Source organism: Canis lupus, chromosome 24 (genome assembly GCF_003254725.2).
Source record: "Canis lupus dingo isolate Sandy chromosome 24, ASM325472v2, whole genome shotgun sequence".
NCBI lineage: Eukaryota > Metazoa > Chordata > Mammalia > Carnivora > Canidae > Canis > Canis lupus.
The window spans coordinates 22,650,485-22,672,745 of record NC_064266.1 but is presented as its reverse complement, the minus strand read 5'-3'; the positions used below and the strand labels follow the sequence as shown (position 1 = coordinate 22,672,745).

Sequence of the window (22,261 nt, the reverse complement as noted above, 5' to 3'; positions counted from 1 at the left end):
CCTGATGTGGGACTCGATCCCGGGTCTCCAGGATCACGCCCTGGGCTGAAGGGGGCGCTAAACCGCCGAGCCACCCGGGCAGCCCAAAGTTTTACCGTTTTTAAAAAAATGATTTTATCTTATTTTTAAAGTATAATCTCTACTACATCCAACGGGGGACTCGAACTCACAACCTAAGATCAAGAGCATGTGCTCCCTTGACTGAGCCAGCTGGGTGCCGCGAAACTAATTTATAGTTATTTAACCCAGTATATCCCACATATTGTTTCAACACGTAAGCAATATGAAAACGATTGATTATTTTGCACTCTTCCTGCGACATCCGGTGTGTATTTTACAACTCGGAACACACTACTCCTCACTCACACCGTTCCGAGCACTCGGAAGCCACGACGAGGGTCGACCGCTCACTCGGCTCAGCGTGGCAGCGGTATCATAAAACCGGGCCCGGGACCCACCCGGACCGCACAGGGAGAAGCACTTCCGCTTCCGCCGGAGCGCCCGGGACGGAAGTCGCCCGTGTGCGCGTTTAGCCGCGGAAGGCTGAGGCGGCATCCCGCGGGCCTAGGGGAGCTTCTGTCGCCGGGCGCTCGGCTTGCGGGAGGTGAGCCGGGCGGTCGGCGGAGGTGGCCGGTTCTTGGGGCCAGAGGGCGGCGGAGCCCCGCACAGGGGAGGATGGCGGGGGCGCTGGAGTCAGACTGTCGGGGTTCGCGCCCCAGCCCCGCTGCCTATTTCCCTGTGACCTTGGGCACGTCGCCTCCTTGTCCTTCAGCCTCAGCCTCGTCACCCGTGAGGTGGGGACGATAGAACCTGCTCTGCATTGTTGCCGTGAGGCTCGCACACGGGAATCCGTGGGAAGCGCGGAGCACCGCGCCTGCAGCATTGTAGTCACCCCAGCGGAATGTGTGGGAGGTTTTATCGTTAGGTTTACTTCTGTTGAGATGAAGCTGCTGTGTCGTCGTTATTTGAGCCCCCGCCCCTCTCCACCTCGTGGCTCCCCACACTGTGCTTTGCAAACATTGCATTTGTATCATCACATTTGATCTTACTATTCTCCGCATCTTACTCCTGGAGCAGTGGGAGCTCGGTCCCCAGGTGCCCAGGGTTACCTGGCTCCGCAGCAGCTGGGGCCCACTGTGAGTCCGGAGGCCGTGTATCTCCCAGGAAAGGGAGTGCCGGCTGCACAGGTGCGGTTACTGAAGATGTACTGTGTGCCACGTTGGATTTTTAACATCTTTAATTCTCACGATACCTCCGGGGCCTGGGGGATAAACTGCCTTTATCTCTTTACACGTGTGGAATTGGCAGATCAGAGATAGGAATTTGACTTGCCCAAGGTCACACAGCGAGTAAGGGGGCAGAAAAGAGTGACTTGGAAGCTCACACTGAAGTCTGTTATCCTCTGATACTTGAATGTAGGTTAGCACTGCGCCTGCCCAAAGGGCTGGCGGCGTGCGTATCCAGCAGGTGGCCGAGTTAGAGAGGTAAGACTCCATCTGCTCATTTTACCCGTACAGCACCTGCCATGAGCCAGTTCCTGCATGGGAGACGCTGAGATGTAGAAATGAAAGATTGTTCCCTGTTTTTAGGGACCTCCCAGTCTGTAAGGGATAGCCGAAGTGTAAGTCGTCATTGACAGCAAAGTGTGAGGAGTCGTGAGATAGACATTGGGAGGCTTTGGGAACCTCGTGGAGGACCCCAACCTGGACTTTGAGAGTGGTGGTCAGGACAGGCTTTTGGGAGGAGGCAGAGGCCTTAAAAGCACAGGAGTTGGCTGAGTCAGAGAGAAGATAGGCTGGCCAGAGAGTACAGCGTATATAACAGCCTAGAAGCTAGTGAAGATCAGTACAAAAATGCTGTGACTGGAGTGAGGCAGTCAGGCTGGAGATCCCGAGGTCCCTGAAGGATGTGTGGTGGGAATTCTGTCTCCATCCCTTGTACTTTGGGTCACTTGAGTTCCTTCCTGGGAGGCAACCACTGTTTGTTTGTTTCTCTTTTTTTTTTTTTTTAGGATTTTATTTATTTATTTGAGAGAGAGAGGAGACACAGGCAGAAGGAGAAGCAGGCTCCACGTAGGGAGCCCGACGTGGGACTCGATCCCCAGTCTCCAGGATCACACCCTGGGCTGAAGGCAGCGCTAAACCGCTGAACCACCTGTCCCGCAACCACTGTTTCTTATGCATTGTAGAGATAACTATGTTCATTTACAAGTGTGTACCTTAGTATTCCTGTACTCTCTCCTCCCCCACTGCAAATTAAAGTAGAGCACACTAAGGTACTATTGAGCACCTTGCTTCCTTGTTTTCGTCATGTATAGGTACAGCCTTACTTTCTAACAGTTGGATTTGATCCTATTGCATGGATGTGCTATGACTTCTTTACTCCCCTTTTGATGACATTTAGATATTTTCCGTACCTTTGCTGCTGCATTGAGTATCCATATACATGGGTCATTTTGCACATGTGAGACTGTATCTGTAGGATAAATATTTAGAAATGGCACTGCTTGCTCCAAGGGTTTGTGTGTTTGTAACTTTGGTGGCAAGTGGCAAATTGCCCTCTATAAAGAGCATGCTTGTTTTCCATCCTCCTAGCTATGTGTGATAGGGCCTCGGTAGAAAGTTTAAAGGCGAGTAATTCGAGATCTTGAAGGGTAGGAGTCACTGATCAGACATACGGTACCCCATGTTAGATACTTTCCATTTGAAGGAACTCAAAGGAAGATGCCCTCAGATAGTAAGTGGTTTTCATAGTACTGGGAGGCAATGTAGCAAGGTGGCTAGGAGCATGGGCTTTGTAGTCATATAGACCTTCATTTGAGTCCTGGCTCTGTTGCTTTGGTGGGAGCTTAGGTAAGTTCCTCAGCCCTCTGCATCTATTTCCTCATCTCTGAATGGGGATAATAATAGTGTCTAGGGATCCCTGGGTGGCGCAGCGGTTTGGCGCCTGCCTTTGGCCCTGGGCGCGATCCTGGAGACCTGGGATCGAATCCCACGTCGGGCTCCCGGTGCATGGAGCCTGCTTCTCCCTCTGCCTGTGTGTCTCTGCCTCTCTCTCTCTCTCTCTGTGACTATCATAAATAAATAAATAAAATTAAAAAAAAAATAATAGTGTCTATTGTCTATTTTGCTGAGGATTGCTGTGAAGATTTAATGAATTGTTACAGGAAAGCCCTTGAAACTGTTCCTGGCACAAGAGCTTCTTTTTTTTTTTTTTTTAAAGATTTTATTTATTTATTTATTAGAGACACAGAGAGAGAGAGAGTGAGGCAGAAACACAGGCAGAGGGAGAAGCAGGCTCCATGCAGGGAGCCCGACATGGGACTCGATCCTGGGTCTCCAGGATCACACCCCAGGCTGAAGGCCGGCGCCAAACCACTGAGCCACCAGGGCTGCCCACAAGATGCTTCTTTTTTTTTTTTTTTTTTTTCTAAAAGCATTTTTTTATTTACAGTACAAGATGCTTCTTATATTGTTGCACTGTCTCATCTGATCTCTACCACTCCTTTGTTTTGAAAACTACCTAGATTTGTATCTTACCTAGCATTTCTTAGTGTGATCTTGGGCAAGTTGCCCCAGTTTTTTTAAACTTGCAAAATAAGGATAATATTAAGTGTATCTTGTGTTTTTGTGTATTAAATAATACTAGTACACTGGAAGCTTTTAAAGCATTACCCTGTATATAGTGTTCAATAAATGTTGGTGATACCTGTTATTCTTTTGCAGACTTTGGGCTGCTGATTTAGTGCCATGCATCCTTTACAGTGTGTCCTGCAAGCACAGAAGTGGGGGCCCTTGGCTTCTGTGTCCTGGCTGCTGCTCAGGACCTGCAGGGCACTTAGTAATCTCCCTAGCACTGCATGTCCCAGTCCAGAGAAGCAGCAGGAAGATGGAGTTCGGAAGGATTTCAGCTCCAGGCTGGCCACTGGGCCAACTTTTCAGCATTTTTTAAGAAGTGCTTCAGCTCCTCAAGAGAAGCCAGACATGGAGGACCCACCCCCCTATGTCACAGTGGAAGAACTTTTAGGGAGGCAGAGAAAAGGTTGGTTTTATTTTTCTTCTCTCTTTGGACTTCCTGCTCTGCTCCTTTCCAGCATCGACGGCCTGATTCTTAATTATTTTTTTATTTATTTGGAGGATTAATAGTCTGGGAATAGCTGCTAGTTATGGAATTGTCAGAGACTTCATAAAGTAACATTAATATAAAGAAACTTGGGGTGCCTGGTTGGTTCAATCAGTTAAGTATCTTTTTTTTTTTTTTTTTTTTTTAAGATTTTATTTATTTATTCATGACAGCCAGAGAGAGAGAGGCAGAGACACAGGCAGAGGGAGAAGCAGGCTCCATGCAGGGAGCCTGATGTGGGACTCGATCCCAGGTCTCCAGGATCACACCCCATGCTGAAGGCGGCACTAAACCACTGAGCCACCAGGGCTGCCCCAATCAGTTAAGTATCTGACTGAACCAACTGAACCCCCTGTAGTGCTCTGTGCTCAGCAGGGTCTGCTTGTCCCTCTCCCTGTGCCCCTCTGCCTAGCATGTGCGTACTTGGTGCACTCTGTCTCCTCTCTCTTTCAAATAAATAAAATCTTTTTTTTTTTTAAGATTTTATTTATTTGACAGAGAGAGAGGGCACAAGTAGGCAGAGCAAGAAGGAGAGGGAGAGGGAGAAGCAGGTCCTTTGCTGAGCAGATAGCCTGATGGGCTTGATCCCGGGACCCTGGGATCATGACCTGAGCTGAAGGCAGATGCTTAACCAACTGAGCCACCCAGATGCCCCTAAATAAATAAAATCTTAAAAAAAAATAAACTCATACTTTTGGTCCATGTGACTGGTGGTGGGGGTAGAAGTTCTGGGGAGTTCTCTCTTTAGTTACCTTTGGAAACCCTATAATCTCTGTTCTGATATTTATTTATTTATGATATTATTTATTTATTCATGAGAGACACAGTGAGAGAGAGACATAGGCAGAGGGAGAAGCAGACTCCTTGTGTAGAGCCTGGGCAGGACTTGATCCTAGGATCATGCTCTGAGCCAAAGGCAGACGCTCAAACCACTGAGCCACCCAGGCATCCCTCTGTTGTGATTTTTAGATGTTTTTAGGTCTTAAGTCATAAGACAGTTTTCACAATTCGTGCTGTAGGAATTCCCTCTTTATGCCGAACCTGATTTTCTTCTTTTTTAAAATTTATTTATTAGAGAGAGAGGGAGTGTGTGTATGCATGCTCATGTGAGTAGGTGGAGGGGCAGAGTGAAAATCTTTAATAAGACTCCCCACTGACCGTGGAGCCCCATGCAGGGCTCTCTCCCGTGACCCTGAGATCATGACCTGAGCCCAAATCAAGAATCAGGTTGCTTAACCAACTGAGCCACCCAGGCACCACTTTAAAATTTAAAAAAAATTTTTAAAAAGATTTTATGTATTTATTTAACAGAGAGAGAGAGAGAAAGAATGCATAAGTAGGGGGAATAGCAGGCAGAGCGGGGAGGGAGAAGCAGACTCCCCACTGAGCTCCATCCTGGGACTCTGGGACCATGACCTGAGCCAAAGGCAGATGCTTAACTGACTGAGTCACCCAGGTGCCCCCGTAATTAAATTTTTAAAAATTGGTACAAAATATTACATTGAGCTGTACTATGATGTACCTGTCCCCTAAAGTTGGACATTAAATTGTTTTAAAAATTTTTATAAGTGATGCTATGTCTGTTCATATATACACCCATGCATATGAATATAAATGTGTGTGTATATCTATCTATATATCTATCTATCTATCTATCTATCTATCTATCTATCTATCTATCTCCTATTAATTTTTTTTTCCAGGATAACTATCTAGGAGTTGAATTAGTAAATCAAGTATGGGGATGCCTGGGTGGCTCAGTGGTTGAACGTCTGCCTTCAGCTCAAGGCGTGATCCCTGGAGTCCTGGGATCAAGTCCCACATGGGGGTCCCTGCATGGAGCTTGTTTCTTCTTCCTCTGCCTGTCTCTCTCTCTCTCCTTCTCTCTCTCTCTCTTTCTCTTGTGAATAAATAAATAAAATCTTGAAAAAAAAAAAAGGAATATGTACATCTTGTGACTCCTGCTAGGTATTTTGTAGTCCTTTATATATATATAAATATATATATTTGTTGTTCCCCTCAGTTCTCTGACATAAATATTGGTGTTTTCTTTTTTTAAGACAAGAAAGTGAGCCAAGGAAGGTTTAAAAAAAACTCCCAATGTTTCTTTCTTTCTTTTAAAAATTTCTTTTTTTCTCTTGGTTTTCTTTTTTTTTTTTTTAATTCTTTATTTATTTATTTATTTATTTATTTATTTATTTATTTATTTATTTATGATAGTCACAGAGGGAGAAAGAGAGAGAGAGAGAGAGTCAGAGACACAGGCAGAGGGAGAAGCAGGCTCCATGTACCTGGAGCCCGATGTGGGATTCGATCCTGGGTCTCCAGGATCGCGCCCTGGGCCAAAGGCAGGCACCAAACCGCTGCGCCACCCAGGGATCCCATAGTATTTCTTTTGTTCTGAAAGTCATTGATTCAGGGTACAACTTAATGGTGTCTTAGAATTGAGGCAACAGGAGATTTAGTGGATAACCAGTTCTCTCAGATGTTTCTGGGGCATTTGGGAAGGAGACCTTTTGAGACATGTGGTCCCGTTTAGTCTGCCTACTGCGGAATCCCTCTCTTATTGCAGTCTATCTGGAGACCTATGGCTGCCAGATGAATGTGAATGACACAGAGATAGCCTGGTCTGTCTTACAGAAGAGTGGCTACCTGCGGACCAGGAACCTCCAAGAGGTACATGCATTTTCTCCTTCCATTGTTTTCTGGGCCTGGGTGAGACTTTTATTGTGCCAGTTTTTATTTTTTAAAAAGATTTTATTTGTTTATTCATGAGAGATATAGAGAGACAGAGATAAGGCAGAGGGAGAAGCAGGCTCCTCACAGGGAGCCCCGTGTGGGACTCAATCCCGGAACTCTGGGATCATGCCCTGAGCTGAAGGCAGATGCCCAACCACTGAGCCACCCAGGTGCCCTTGTGCCACTTTTTAGATACGGCTTCAGAAATAGGGTATGGCCTGGTGAGAGTGAGTTCCCTTGAGTAAAGTGTGTAGCATAGAACTAAGGTATATTTTTGTTTCAGTTATTTTTGAAACTTCTATGGTGGTGCTCACTTTTAGGCAAGGAACTAAGTTAAAAATGGGCTGTGAGGTGGAGGAGAATGGGGAATTAGTGTTTAATGGGTACAGAGTTTTAGTTGGGAGTTCCCCAGTGGTTCTGGAGCTTGGTAGTGGTGGTGGTGATGGTGAATGTAGTTAATGTTACTGAACTATATACCTAAAAATGGTTCAAATGGTAAATTTTATGGTATGTATGTTTTACCACAGTAATTAAAAAAGGACAATGAGTAGTGATTCTATAAGGAGATTGCAAAGATCATAATTTTCCTTTTTTTCCCCTTGTTTTCCACTTAGGCTGATGTGATCCTCCTTGTCACATGTTCCATCAGGTAGGAGTTTGTTCTTTACTTAGAGAGTGAATATATTTTATGCCAGAGTTAACAGTGCCAGGCTGTGGAGATGAGTCAGTGGACTTGCAATTTTACTGCAGTGGAGATAGCATTGATAGAACTGGGTTAGCATTTGCTGAGAATGTACTGTGTACTAGGTCTTGTGCTGAGCATTGTACGTGCATTAATTCTCACAACAACCCTATGAAGTAAGTGCTGTTATCAAACCTGTTTTATAGATGAGGGAACTGAGAATATGCAGAGGCATCCAACTTTTCCTAAGGTTTCTCTTGCAGGTAATGGCACGTGTTTATGATACAATTCATATCATAAGGGTTAGGGTGCAGTCAGTGCAGAGATGGTGGCATTCCTCAGAAGTGAACATACTGTTTCTTACTTTGTTTTTGTGTACAAGGTATTAGTGTTAATGTTTCCTTAGTATTACTATATATAATCCAACATTTTTGTTTGGAGTGTTTCTGCTATAAGATACTGAACTACATGGCTTTGGGAGATTCAGAAATGAATCCTTCCATGGAGCTTGGCTTTAAGGAGCTTAGTCTGATACGGGAACTAAGGCAGAGACACAGCATAGGTCTAATGTCTGGCAGAAAGCACTATGTAAAAAATCAAAGAGAAGTTGCTATAACTATAGGAAAAAATATAGTTAAAGTGATAGGGCATTTGAAGAGTAGGCAAAACTCTGTGAGGTTTTGTGAAGTAGATTGTTTCTGAATTTGACTAAAAGGCTTGTCAGGTTTGGAGATATTCAGGAAGGGTGTCATTGTGGGAATGGTAAATTACAGCAAGTGATGCTTCTTCAGTTGGCTCCCTGCCTATCTTCCTTAACCTAAAAGATAGATTTTCATTTAAAAAGTTGAAGTTTGTTTTAATTTTGTTTCCATTGTCCTACTCTTTTAGCTTGTGCTATAGTTTATTTTCAGGTTCAGTTCTGCCTCTTTTGATTTTTGTAGGGAGAAGGCAGAGCAGACCATCTGGAATCGTTTACAACAGCTTAAAGCCCTGAAGACCAAACGGCTCCGCTCCCGAGTACCTCTGAGGATTGGGATTCTAGGTATCCGGTAATTTACAGATTTTGTGTTTTGATACTTGGGAAACCCTTAGAGGCTGGATTCCTAGTGTTTGAAGAACTATTATACACCTCATGTAATTCTTGTGTTTGATGTCAGAGGCTGTAGGGTTAAATGAGGTAAAGCTCATAAAAGGGCTTTTCATAGTTCCTTGAAGTAATAGGTACTCAGAAAGTGGCCTATCCTTCCTAGAGTCTGATGTGGCTTATGGCAGTGTAGAGTTCTGGATAGGAGAGAGTTTGGAATATGAAAGAGCAGCATGAATTTATAGCAGAGGCACCTTTCATCTTGACTCCTGATATATGCCCAAGCGAAGATCTAGATCTGCACTGACCAGTACGGTAGCCACTAGCCACGTGTGGTTATTTAACTTTAACTAAAATTAGGGACCCGTGGCTGGCTCAGTTGGTGGAGCATGTAACTCTTGATCTCAGGATTGTGAGTTGCTGTCCCATGTTGGGTATACAGATTATTTAAAAAAAAAAAAAAAATCTTTGAGGACCTGGGTAGCTTAGTGGCTTAAGCATCTGCCTTCCGCTCATGTCCTGATCCTCAGTTCCTGGGATCCAGCCCTGCTTCAGTCTCCCTGCTCAGCGGGGAGCCTGCTTGTCCCTCTCCCTCTCCCTGCAGCTCTTCCTGCTCTTGCGTGCTCTCTCTCTCTCTCTCTCTCAAATAAAATCTAAAAAAAAACTTAAAAAAAAATTTAAGTAAAATAAAGTAATATTAAAAATTCACTTTTTCACTCTCACTAGCCACATATTGACTGCTCACTAGCCACACTTAATTAGTGGTTAACAGTTTGGACAGCACAGATAAAGAACATTTCTATCATCTTAGAAAGTTCTGTAGTACAGCTCTGATGTGGATAATTGGGAAGCATATTTTAAAAATGAATAATCTGTACCCTCTTGGTCTCAGAATTTAGTTAATGTGTTTAACTTTAAAACCGACTGCCCATTGTGGAATAATTAAATTAATTTCTTTTGATGATGGGTCAAAACATAGTTGGAGCATATCCTATTATACAGATTAATGTACTAAGTGATGTAGAAGATTAGAAGGATTTGCTGAAATGTTTCATTTCAGTTCCTTCATTATAGAAGTCCCTGGTTATATCTTTGTTAGGAATTTCAGAAATCTCCTAGATACTTTGTTTTTTATTATGGTAAAATATATGTAAGATAAAATTCATCATTTGAACTGTTTTTTTCTTTTAAAGGTTTTATTCATTTATTTGACAGAGAGATAGAGCCAGAGAGCACAAATAGGGGAAATGGAGAGGGAGAAGCAGGTTTTTTGCTGAGCAGAGAGCCCAATGTGGGTTTTGGTCTCAGGACTTGGAGATCATGACCTAAGCCGAAATTAGACGCTTAACTGACCAAGCCACTCAGGTGCCCCTAGACTTTGAAATTCTATAGCCCTACAAATAAACAGTGGGTTTTTTAGGATAAAATAGCAGCATACATAGTTAATTCATTTCTTAAAGGTTTTACTGAGCATTATGGGCAAAAAAAGGGATAAAAGATATAAGTGCAGTTGTATGTAAGTTTTATTTTTAAAAATAAGTTCCTGAAAAAAATATTTTTTTATTTGGAGTACCAAGTAAATTTCAGTTGAAAAACGAGATGGTTCAAAAAAAAAAAAAAAAAGAAGAGATGGTTCATGTTTAGAAATGTTTTTTGGGGATGGTTTAATTTTTTCTGGGTATTTAATTGAGTTTCTTTAGTTGCTTGCTTCCTGTGGTTTTCTTGTATAGGAAGATGCAAGTTCTAGTGCTATGAAGTATTGGGCAAATCTGAGGAGTGATGATGCTAATGCTAAACTCTGTGAAGTTTCTGTGCCTTTGTCTCTGATCATAGTTGGAGATATGTGTACTGAGAAGTAGCCATGAGAATAGATGAATTTGGGAACAGGTGCTCTTTTTTTTTTTTTTTTTCCTTTCCAGGCTGCATGGCTGAGAGATTGAAGGAGGAGATTCTCAACAGGGAGAAAATGGTGGATATTTTGGCAGGTCCAGATGCCTATCGGGACCTTCCTCGACTGCTGGCTGTTGCTGAGTCAGGCCAACAAGCTGCCAATGTGCTGCTCTCTCTGGATGAGACTTATGCTGATGTCATGCCAGTCCAGACAAGCCCTAGTGCTACTTCTGCTTTCGTGTGAGAACACCACCCAAGAGGCCGGGAGTGAACACCTCCTTTTTCTCTTTTATTTATTTATTTATTTTAGAGAGAGAGAGAAAAGAGAGTGCATACACATGAGCTGGGGTTGGGGGTGGGAATAGGGAGGGGCAGAGAGAGAGTCTCAAGCATACTCCTCACAGATTGCAGAGCCCGATCTCAGAACCGTAAGATCATGACCTGACCTAAAACCAAGAGTTGGATGTCCAACCGACTGTGCCACCCATGTGCTCCTCCTTTTTCATTTTTTTAAAGATTTTATTTATTTATTCATGAGAGAGACAGAGAGAGAGAAAGAGAGAGAGAGAGAGAGGCAGAGACACAGGCAGAGGGAGAAGCAGGCTTCATGCAGGGAGCCCTATGTGGGACTTGATCCAGGAACTCCAACATCACACCCTGGGCCAAAGGCAGGTGCTAAACCGCTGAGCCACCCAAGGATCCTCTCCTTTCTCACTTTTAAAATAATGTTAAGGGTGCCAGTTGGTTAAGTGTCTGAGTTATTTATTTATTTATTTATTATTCATTCATTCATTCATTCATTCATTCATGAGAGACACAGAGAGAGGCAGAGACATAGGGAGAGGGAGAAGCAGGCTCCCTGTAGGGAGCCTGATATGGGACTTGATCCCAGGACCCCAGGATCACACCCTGAGCCCAAAGCAGACACTCAACCACTGAGTCACCCAGGTATCCTGTGTCTGAGTCTTGATCTCAGGGTCATGAGTTTAACCCTGTGTTTGGCTCTCTGCTGGGTGTGGAGTCTATTTACAAAAAAAAAGCGCTAATTTTGCTGTGTTAAAACAATTAATACATGCATATAGTACAAAACATAAAAAACTAAAAAATGATGAAGTCAGATTCCCTCACCTGTCATACCAGTCTCTCAGAGATAGCCTTGTTAGTAATTTTTTGTATTGTTCTTTTAGAAGTATTCTTTGCATATCCATTCATAAACATGATATGGGGTCTTTCTTACCCTTCTTTGTATACTCTTAATTTTTTACTTAAAAAATATCGTCAGCTTTCCTATTCCTTTTTTTTCTTCCTGAACTTTAGCTGGAAAAAAAGTAGTAAATTCTAGTGACAAGAGTTCATATTTGTTGAAGAATATGTGGAGAAGATAGAAAAAACATGAAGAAAGTCAGAATCATCTATTCCAAACACCTAATGATGAACAGTTATCATTTTGTAATATTATTTCTGTATATGCTTTATATCTACATTTATTTGTAAAAATTGGCTCTTGATTTACTTGGAATTTTTAATTTTAATTTTTAAATTATTTTTTTAAAAGATTTATTTATTCATTAGAGGGGGTTGGGGAGCACAGTGGGGAGGAGTGGATGAAGAGAGGAGAGGGAATCCTAAGCGGAGTCTGATGGGCTTGATCCCAGGGCTGTGAGATCCCAGGACCGGAGCTGAAACCAAGAGTCTAATGCTTAACAGACTATGCTACCCAGGCATCCCAATTTACTTGGTTTTATAACCTTATTATAAATGGTGAACATTTCTCATGGCATTAAATTTTCTATAACAGAGTTTGGCAAATTGGCAAAAAAAATTACAGCCTGTTTTTTGTAAATATAGTTCTGTTGAAATATAGCCATGCTCATTTGTTTATATGTTACCCATGGCTGCTTTTGCTACTATAATAGCAATTGAGTAGGGACAGGGACTGTATGGTCTGCAAAGCCCAAGATATTTACTGATTGTTTTTTAATTTTAATTTAATTTAATTTAATTTTAATTAATTAATTAATTTTCTGTTTGTTTATAGAAAGTTTGCCAACCTCTGTCATTTTAATGGCATTGTTGGAATGCTTAATGAAAATAATAACTAACATTTATCTAACAGTTCTTCAGTGAACATCTTTGATACATATTCATAATTATTTCCTTAACATAATTTGAGGCTTTCAAATACAGGATGCAAATGGAAGAAAGAGAGTGATTTAATTTATATACCATAATAATTGGATTAGGAATGAGTGAGAAATATGGAACCCTCTGTCTTTTTTTTTTTTTTTTTTTAAGATTTTATTTATTTATTCATGAGAGACACAGAGAGTGAGACAGAGACATAGGCAGAGGGAGAAGCAGGGTCCTTGCAGGGAACCTGTTGTGAGACTCCATTCCTGGACCTCATGGATCCATGCCCTGAGGTGTCCCAGAACCCTCTGTCTCAAATCTGAGGTTTCTTTTTATTATACACATTCTATATTTTTTTTCTGCTCTAGATGAAAAAAGTTCAAACAGTATATTTATATTTTATATTTATACCAGGAGTGGTAGTATATCTGCACTCTATTTTTCTCACCACTGTGCTCCCTCTGGGTAACTGCTGTATCCACCAATTATGATGTGGTTTCTATCTTGTGATCAGAGTCTAGTTTTTTTTTTTTTTTAAAGATTTTATTTATTCATGAGAGACACAGAGAGAAAGAGGCAGAGATACAGGCAGAGGGAGAAGCAAGGTCCATGCAGGGAGCCCGATGTGGGACTCAATCCCTAGTCCCCAGGATCACGCCCTGGGCTGAATGCAGGTGCTAAACCTCCTAGCCACCCAGAGATCCCCAGATTCTAGTTTTTTTTTTTTTAAAGATTTTATTTATTTATTCATGAGAGACGCAGAGAGAGAGAGAGAGAGAGAGGCAGAGACACAGGCAGAGGGAGAAGCAGGCTCCATGCAAGGAGCTTCATGTGGGACTCGATCCCAGGTCTCTAGGATCACACCCTGGGCTGCAGGCAGCGCTAAACTGCTGTGCCACTGGGGCTGCCCCCTAGTTCTTTTTTAAAGATTTTATTTATTTATTCATGAGAGACACACAGAGAGAGAGGCAGAGACACAGGCAGAGGGAGAAGCAGGCCCCATGCAGGGAGCCCGACGGCCTCAATCCCGGGACCCCAGGATCATGCCCTGGGCCGAAGGCAGACCCTTAACTGCTGAGCCACCCAGGCATCCCCAGATTCTAGTTTTTAAAGAAAAAAAAAGTCTGCCTTTAAAATGCCTCAGATTGGTCCAATCTGAATGTGGTGCCAAGAGGATTCAGAGCCAAAGGATAATGCCAAGGTAGCTGTGTCCTGCTCCTTGAGGAGGAGTAAGGCTCCTGTTACTTCTGTTACTAAGTTTTGATGCTTTTCTTCCTAGGTCTATTATGCGAGGCTGTGACAACATGTGCAGCTACTGCATTGTTCCTTTCACACGTGGCCGGGAGAGGAGTCGACCTGTTGCTTCCATTCTAGAGGAAGTGAGGAAGCTTTCAGAACAGGTGAAAAGTTCTCCAGGCTTTGTTTTACAAGTGTGTTTTAGGAGAATGAGGACAACCTTTCTAGTTTTGCTGCGTGTGCTATCTCTGCGCTGTAAATTTTAGAACCCATATCTGGCCAGAAAGAAATACCTGGGTGAATATCTGATTTGCTGCTCATAAATTATAGGCAGATCTATGTGAAGTTTGCTGAGGAGGCAGCACAGTGGAATGGAAAGAGCATGAGTTTAGAATCAGATGATTGTCAATCCTGGCTGTAGCATCCTCTGGTTTGGTGCCTTGGTCATTTAACTATCTTCTTTGAAACATAGTTTGCCGATCTATGAAAAGAAGATAGAATAGTAACTTCCTTTCTGTGTTATTGGAAGGATTGTTGTAGTTTAAATTTTTTAAAATTTTTTTTTTTTTTTTTTTTTTTTTTTTTTTACAGTAATCTCCACATCCCACATGGGGTTCAAACTCAACGCTGTACTGAGTAAGCCAGCTAGGTACCCCCGTAGTTTAAAATTTTTTTTTAAAAAGATTTATTTATTTTTAGAGAACACGCATGAGTAGGGGGAGGAGCAGAGGGAGAGGGAGAAAGAGACTTACAAACAGGCTTTGTGCTGAGTTAGGAGCCCAACATGGGGCTTGATCTCAACGACCCTGAGATCATGACCTGAGCTGAAACCAAGAGTTGGGCATTCAACTGACTGAGCCACCAAGGTCCCCCCTAAGTGCTGCTGTTTTTGTTTTTGTTTTTTTTTCAGATTTATTATTTATTTTAGAGAGAGAGAGTTGGGGAAGGGGCAGAGGGAGAGGGGAAGGGAGAGAATCTCAAACAGACTTCCCACTGAGCATGGACCCCACCATGGGGATTGATCTCAGGATCTTGAGATTGTGACCTGATCAGGAGTCCAATCAGGAGTTGGCCCCTCAACTGATTGAGCCACCCAGGGTTCCATACCTAAATGTTTTTAAGCTCCCTGGCACATAGTAAATTTTCAGAGAATGATTTATTTTAGGGAGACTTCCCAAATATCTTGTTCATTTTATCACAGAGCAAGCTCACTAGATGAGGGACAGAGAATAGATGAGGGTAGCAAATCCCATCAGAGGCCAGAGGGGAGATAATTGCTATTTTCTTCCTATTGGGAGCTGGTCCATGCTAACTCTAGACGTGGATCCTCTAGCCCTGAGAAGGAGGACTGTAGGTGGGAATATGAAGCTTTTCTTCCACTAGAGTTTCCTGTTTCCTTACTTGCTTGGCTCAGGAACTGTGGGAGGCTAGCCCCTGCTCCAGTTTTCAGTCAGTAATTTGTCTTTGTTCTTACACTCTGGCAGTGCTCTCTTTTCATCTCCCGTTCCTCAATTTTCAGTTCCCTGATTTGGTCCCTGGTTGCTCACAGGCACTGTGAGGTATTTTCCATACCCTACCTCTTCAAGTGCTTCCTGGTCTCAAGTTGTCTCCTCCTCCTCTTCCAACTCCACAGTACCAGAACTTACTCTTCAAGAGAGAGATGTTCTGTTTAAATAGATTGAGGTGGTGACAGAAACTACCTAACCTTTCTATGGTATTTGCATATAAAAGAAGGAACTTAATAACATTAAGGTGAAGCTTGATGAATTCAAAGCTACTGATATATGAAGAATTAAGATTCTGCATTGGGTTTTAAAGTATCTTTAATTATTTTGCCTAAGGATAATTTCTTAAAAGATTTTTTCTTTAATTTAGATTTTTAGACAACAGTTGCAAAGAGAATAGAATAATATTCCTTTAAAGGAATGGTGTTTATTTAAATCATGGTTATTGACTGGAAGTCATCAGTAAGCAGCCTTCTTTTAAAGTTTCTTATCTATCTATCTATCTATCTATCTATCTATCTATCTATCTATCTATCTAAAGATTTTATTTATTTAAATTCATGATAGACATAGAGAGGCAGAGACACAGGCAGAGGGAGAAGCAGGCTCTATGCTGGGAGCCCGACGAGGGACTTGATCCCGGGACTCCAGGATTGCACCCTGGGCCAAAGGCAGGCGTTAAACCGCTGAGCCACCCAGGGATCCCCGAAGTTTCTTTTTTATATGAAAAAATTTAAATGCACAGAAAAGAGAGAATTGCATAATGACCCCCTCTTCCCCAGGTAACAGTCACTTAAATTTAATAATGATTGGGGCTCCTGGGTAGTTCGGATGGTTTTCAATAATTCAGTTATTACCTTTTGTCATATTTGCTTTATTTTTTATTGTTGATAAAGTGTTTCAGCATATTTCACCCTTGAGTAATTAAGCATTACAAAATAAGGTTATTTTGTTATTTTTTTTAAAGATTTTATTGTATTTTAAAGATTTTATTTATTTATTTTAGACAGAGATAGCTCGAGCTGGGGGAGAGGTGGGGGGGGGGGGGGCGGAGAGAAAGAAAACAAATCCCCAGCAGTCTCCACACTCAGATTGGAGCCCAATGTGGTGCTTGATCCCACAACCCTGAGATCATGACCTGACCTGAAATGAGGAGTTGGACATTTAACCGACTGAACCACCAAGGTGCCCAAAGACTTCATTTTTTTAAGTAATCTCTACACCCAATATGGGGCTGGAACCACAAGATCAAGTGTCACATGCTTTATCCACTGAGGCACCCAGGCACCCCTAAAATTATTTTCAATACTGTTAATTCTAACATATTTAAGTAAATTTGCTAAATATCAATCATCTCATCTCATCCTAGTCTACCCATATTCAAATTGCCCCACAACTCTTTCTACATTTGGATGTTAATGTTTTTTTATACGTCTATGTAGTTTCTTTCTTTCTTTTTTTTTAATAATAAACTTGTTTAGTTACCTCTAATGTTAACATTGATGTAACTTTGGTATGTTTGTCAAAACTAGAAGATTAATATTGATACATTACCATTAACTAACTTCAGACTTCATTCTGATTTTGCAGTTTTCTTTTCTTTTTTTTTTTTAAATTTTTATTTATTTATTCATGAGAGACAGAGAGAGGCAGAGACATAGGCAGAGGGAGAAGCAGGTTCCACACAGGGAGCCTGATGCGGGACTTGATCTCAGAACACCAGGATCACGTCCTGAGCCAAAGGCAGATGCTAGACTGCTGAGCCACCCAGGTGCCCCAATGATTTTGCCAGTATTCAACTAATAACCTTTTTTTGAGGATCCAATCCAGGATCCACATCATATTTAAAAAAATTTGTTATTCCGGGGTACCTGGGTGGCTCAAGTGGTTAAGCATCTGCCTTCAGCTCAAGTCATGATCCCAGGGTCCTGGGATCAAGCCCCGCATCAGCTCCCTGCTCAGAGGGGAGTCTGCTTCTCTCTCCCTCTGCCCATCCCCCCACCACCTTGTTCCTGCTTGCTCTGTCACTCTCTCAAATAAATAAATAAAATCTTTAAAAAATTTTTTTGTTATTATTTTTAAATTTTTTTTAAAGATTTTATTTAATCACTCATAATAGAGAGAGAGAGAGGCAGAGACACAGGCAGAGGGAGAAGCAGACTCCACGCTGGGAACCTGAAGTGAGACTCTATCCCGGGTCTCCAGGATCAGGCCCTGGGCTGAAGGTGGTGCCAAACCTCTGAGCCACCAGGGCTACCCTTATTTTTTAATTTTTTAAAAGATTTTATTTATATGACAGAGAGTAGGAGGAGTGACAGGCAGAGGGAGAAGGAGAAGCAGGCTCTCTACTGAGCAGGGAGCCCAAAGCTGGGCTCAATTCCAGGGCCCTGGAATCAAGACCTAAGCCAAAGGCAGACACTTAACCAACTGAGCCACCCAGGCACCCCACTTTTTTTTTTTTAAAGGTTTATTTATTCATTTGAGAGAGTGAGACATTTGAGTTGGGGGAGGGACAGAGGGAGAGAATCTTCAAGCAGACTCCTCACTAAGTGTGGAGCCCTACATGAAGCTCAATCCCATGACCCGTGAGATCACAACCTGAGCCAAAACCAAGAGCCAGACAACTGATTGAGCCACCCAGGAGCCCCTATCCTGTTTTTTTTAGATTAGCAATATGTCATACCTTGTAATAATTCCTAGTCTTTTTTTTTTTTTTTTTGAAATAATTCCTAGTCTTTATGGAGACTAGAGTCATGACAATTAAATGCATTGCATAATGGTCCTAGAGTAGAGTTCTGATTAGGAAAAAATAGGGTTTTTAAAAAACCCAAAACATACTTTTATGTAGTTGTGATCTCATTGTTTAACAGTTTTGTATCGTTTTTAATAGTGTGAGCATTTTCCTATGTCACTAACAGCTTTTAGCTTTATTTTTCGTAGGATTACTTGTAGGATAATAGCTTTCAAATTGCTTTCGTTTCTTCTCCTATTGAAATAGTGCTGTGTAGAAGTCCTCTCTATGCAATTATTTTTGTCCATCTTGATGATTATATCTATAGGATAAATTCCTAGTCATGCCATTATTAAATAAAGATTAAAGCAAAGTTATAAAGAACATTACCTGGACATTATTTTGGTGAAAATTTGATTTATGGTATGTGGATCCCTAGTCTTTATAGCAACCATTTTTTACTTACTGAAATTTTATAATGCGAATTTTCAGAAATAGAGAAGTTGAAAGACTAGTATGGTAAGCATAGTTAATAACATTTTTGTCATATAACATTTTTAGTTTATCAGCCTATCTCTATAGATGTATAAATATATTTTTTCTGAAACTTTTTTTTTTTAAATTTTTATTTATTTATGATAGGCACACAGTGAGAGAGAGAGAGAGGCAGAAACACAGGCAGAGGGAGAAGCAGGCTCCATGCACCGGGAGCCCGATGTGGGATTCGATCCTGGGTCTCCAGGATGGCGCCCTGGGCCAAAGGCAGGCGCTAAACCACTGCGCCACCCAGGGATCCCTTTTTTCTGAAACATTTGAAAGTGAGTTTTAGATATCAGGCTACTTAACACTGGGTATTTCAGTATGTATCTTAAGAGTTTTTCCTTTTGTAACTATAATACCAATACCACATGTAGGAAATTTAACAACTAGTATTATATACTATGTAACTCATATTCAAAATTTCTTTAAAAAAAAAAAATTCTTTTTTTTAGTTTGTTTTTAAGTGATCTCTATACCCAACATGGGGGTTAAACTCACAACTCTGAGATCCAGAGTTCTATGCTCTACCCACTGAGCCAGCCAGGTGTCCCTCAAAATTTCTTAATTGTTCAAAGATATCTTATTGCTATTCTATTTTCAAACCAAGATCCAATTAAGATTTGTGGTTTTACTTGGTTTTTATATTTCTTCAATTCCTCTTTTTTTTTTTTAAATTTTATTTATTTATTTGAGAGAGACAGCAAGCACACGAAGGAAGGAGAGAGGGTGCAGAGGGAGAGGGAGAAGCAGGCTCCACTGAGCAAGGAGCCCGATGTGGGACTTGATCCCAGGACCCTGGGGTTGTGACTTGAGCCAAAGGCAGACATTTAACTGACTGAGCCCCCCAGGCCCTCTTCTTCAATTCCTCTTAATTTAAAACAGCCCTCTCACTTTTTTATTGTTTGCTTTAAATGATACGTTAAGAGATCAGATATGTCTGGATTTGTCTGATTGCTTCTTCATTTGTCATTTAAAATATTCCTCTGTGGGGAAGAATCCTCTGAATTCTGGTAAACTGCAAGTTAGGTGTAGAAACTTGATTCAATTTAGGCTAAATATTTATTTTGGAAAGAATAAGCAATAATCATATAATATTCAACTGGCATAATACTGTCATAATTTGGTTCATGGTATTATAGATTAACATCAATGAACATCGAGTTTGTATCCAGTTTTTTGCTACTCTAAAAAATCCTTTGACGGTAATTTTTTTTTTTAAGATTTTATTTATTTATTCATGAGAGACACAGAGAGAGGCAGAGACACAGGCAGAGGGAGAAGCAGGCTCCATGCAGGGAGCCCTGGGCTGAAGGCAGATGCTCAACCACTGAGCCACCCCGGTGTCCCGGTAATTTTTATTTGAGGTTTTATTCTAAAGTTCAGTTCTTCAGCCAAGATGCCCAAATGTGAAATTATTGGGTTAAAGATAGAAGAGGATATATTTATGGATGGCTCTTGGTAGATTCAACTAATTCCAAGTAGTGATTTGGCATGAAACTATCAAAAAAGTTTTATTTTTTTTATTTTTTTAATTTATTTTTTGAATCAAAAAAGTTTTAAATTGCTTCCAATGTATATTTTCCCTTTCTTAGGGACTGAAAGAAGTGACACTTCTTGGTCAGAATGTTAATAGTTTTCAGGACAGTTCAGAGGTCCAGTTCAACAATGCAGTATCTACTAACCTTAGCCGCGGCTTTTCTACCAACTATAAACCCAAGAAAGGGGGCCTTCGCTTCACTTACCTTCTGGATCAGGTCTCCAGAGTAGATCCTGAAATGAGGATCCGTTTCACCTCTCCCCACCCTAAAGACTTTCCTGATGAGGTGAGTATCGACAGTGTACTGTGCCACGCTCTTCTCAGTATCCTTAAGCATACCAAAGGCTGGACCCAGTGGAAGGTAGCAGTCCTTGAATCTCACTCAGAGGATCTTGTGGTGTATTGCTGTATTGCCCTTTAATTCCACCAAAGATTTAAAGTCCACCCAGGTAGGGCAGAGATAGGACTGATATATTTTTTAAAATTTGTCTTCAAGGTCATTAAGGTCAGATTCTCATCTTCTGATCTATAAAATGGAGTTAGTAATTATCTCCTATTTTGGGTTGTTGGGAAATAGGTAAAAAGTATGGAACGTACTTAATCAAAGTGCCTTAGCAATGTGTAGAGTGTATAGCCTACATAGAAAACTTTTTGTTTTTTCGTTTTTTGTTTTGGTGAAATATCTGTCTTTTGGCCCCACCCCTACCTTTTCACCACTGGATTGCCTTCTTATTGAGTTCTAAAGGTTCTTTATGCATTCTTTTCTTTTCTTTTTTAAAAAATTTTATTCATGAGAGACAGAGGAAGAGACACAGGCAGAGGGAGAAGCATGCTCCCTGTGGGGAGCCTCTTACGGGACTTGATCCCAAGATCGTGGGATCCTGCCCTGAGCCAAAGGCAGATGCTAAACCGCTGAGCCACCCAGGTGTCCCTCTTTATGTATTCTTGATATAAATCTTTTGTTAGCATATTTTTTAAGTCTTTTTTTTTTTTAGTAATTCGTTTCTTTTTCTAAAATATTTTATTTTTTTTAAGATTTATTTATTTATTTTAGAGAGCATGCAAACAAAGGGCAGGGGGAAGGACAGAGGGAGAGAGAGAGAGAGAATTTCAAGCAGACTTCCTGATGACTGCAGAGCCTGATGCGGGACTTGACCCCAGGACCCTGAGATCATGACCTGAACTGAAATCAAGAGTTGGATGCCGGGATCCCTGGGTGGTGCAGCGGTTTAGCGCCTGCCTTTGGCTCAGGGCGTGATCCTGGAGACCCGGGATCGAATCCCATGTCGGGCTCCCGGTGCATGGAGCCTGCTTCTCCCTCTGCCTCTCTCTCTCTCTCTGTGTGACTATCATAAATAAATAAAAATTAAAAAAAAAAAAAAAGAGTTGGATGCCTAACCGACTTAGCCACCTAGGCGCCCCTTAAGGATTTTATTTTTAAGTAATCTCCACACCTAGTATGGGGCTTGAACACAACCCTGAGATCAAGAGTTGCACATTCCATCAATTGGGCCAACCAGGTGCCCCGTCTAGTTTGTTTCTTGATGGTGTCTTTTTTTTTTAAAGATTTAAAAAATTTATTTATTCACGAGAGACAGAGGGAGAGAGAGAGAGCGAGAGAGAGAGAGGCAGAGACACAGAGAGAGAAATAGGCTCCATGCAGGGAGCCGAATGCGGGACTCGATCCCGAGACTCCAGGATCAGGCCCTGGGCTGAAGGTGGTGCTAAACTGCTGAGCCACCCAGGCTGCCCTTAATAGTGTCTTTTTAAAAAAAATTTTTTTTTTTTTTTTTTTTTTTATTTATTTATGATAGGCACACAGTGAGAGAGAGAGAGAGGCAGAGACACAGGCAGAGAGAGAAGCAGGCTCCATGCACCGGGAGCCTGACGTGGGATTCGATCCCGGGTCTCCAGGATCGCGCCCTGGGCCAAAGGCAGGCGCCAAACCGCTGCGCCACCCAGGGATCCCTAAAAAAAATTTTTTTTTAAATATTTTATTTATTCATTCATGAGAGACACACAGAGAGAGAGAGGCAGAGACACAGGCAGAGGGAGAAGCAGGCTC

The 22,261-nt window shown here is 41.7% G+C and overlaps 1 protein-coding gene across 11 annotated transcripts in view; it reads left to right on the top strand.

Moving 5' to 3' along the window:
• Positions 1-458: 458 nt before the first annotated feature.
• Positions 459-22,261, top strand: part of CDK5RAP1 (CDK5 regulatory subunit associated protein 1) — a 40,121-nt gene continuing 18,318 nt past the window's right edge. For 3 of the 11 annotated variants that reach the window (XM_049100527.1, XM_035705708.2, XM_025469737.3), the window contains exons 1-8: positions 459-604; positions 3,726-4,041; positions 6,695-6,798; positions 7,476-7,510; positions 8,485-8,585; positions 10,547-10,757; positions 13,927-14,047; positions 20,252-20,482. In XM_049100527.1, coding sequence (XP_048956484.1) covers positions 3,750-4,041; positions 6,695-6,798; positions 7,476-7,510; positions 8,485-8,585; positions 10,547-10,757; positions 13,927-14,047; positions 20,252-20,482 — 1,095 coding nt within the window. In that variant the 5' untranslated portion in view covers positions 459-604; positions 3,726-3,749. Of the gene's footprint in view, positions 605-648; positions 1,485-2,011; positions 2,276-3,725; positions 4,042-6,694; positions 6,799-7,475; positions 7,511-8,484; positions 8,593-10,546; positions 10,758-13,926; positions 14,048-20,251; positions 20,483-22,261 lie in introns of those variants that run through there. The other 8 variants (XM_049100523.1, XM_025469736.3, XM_025469738.3 and 5 more) reach the window with 7 other exon arrangements.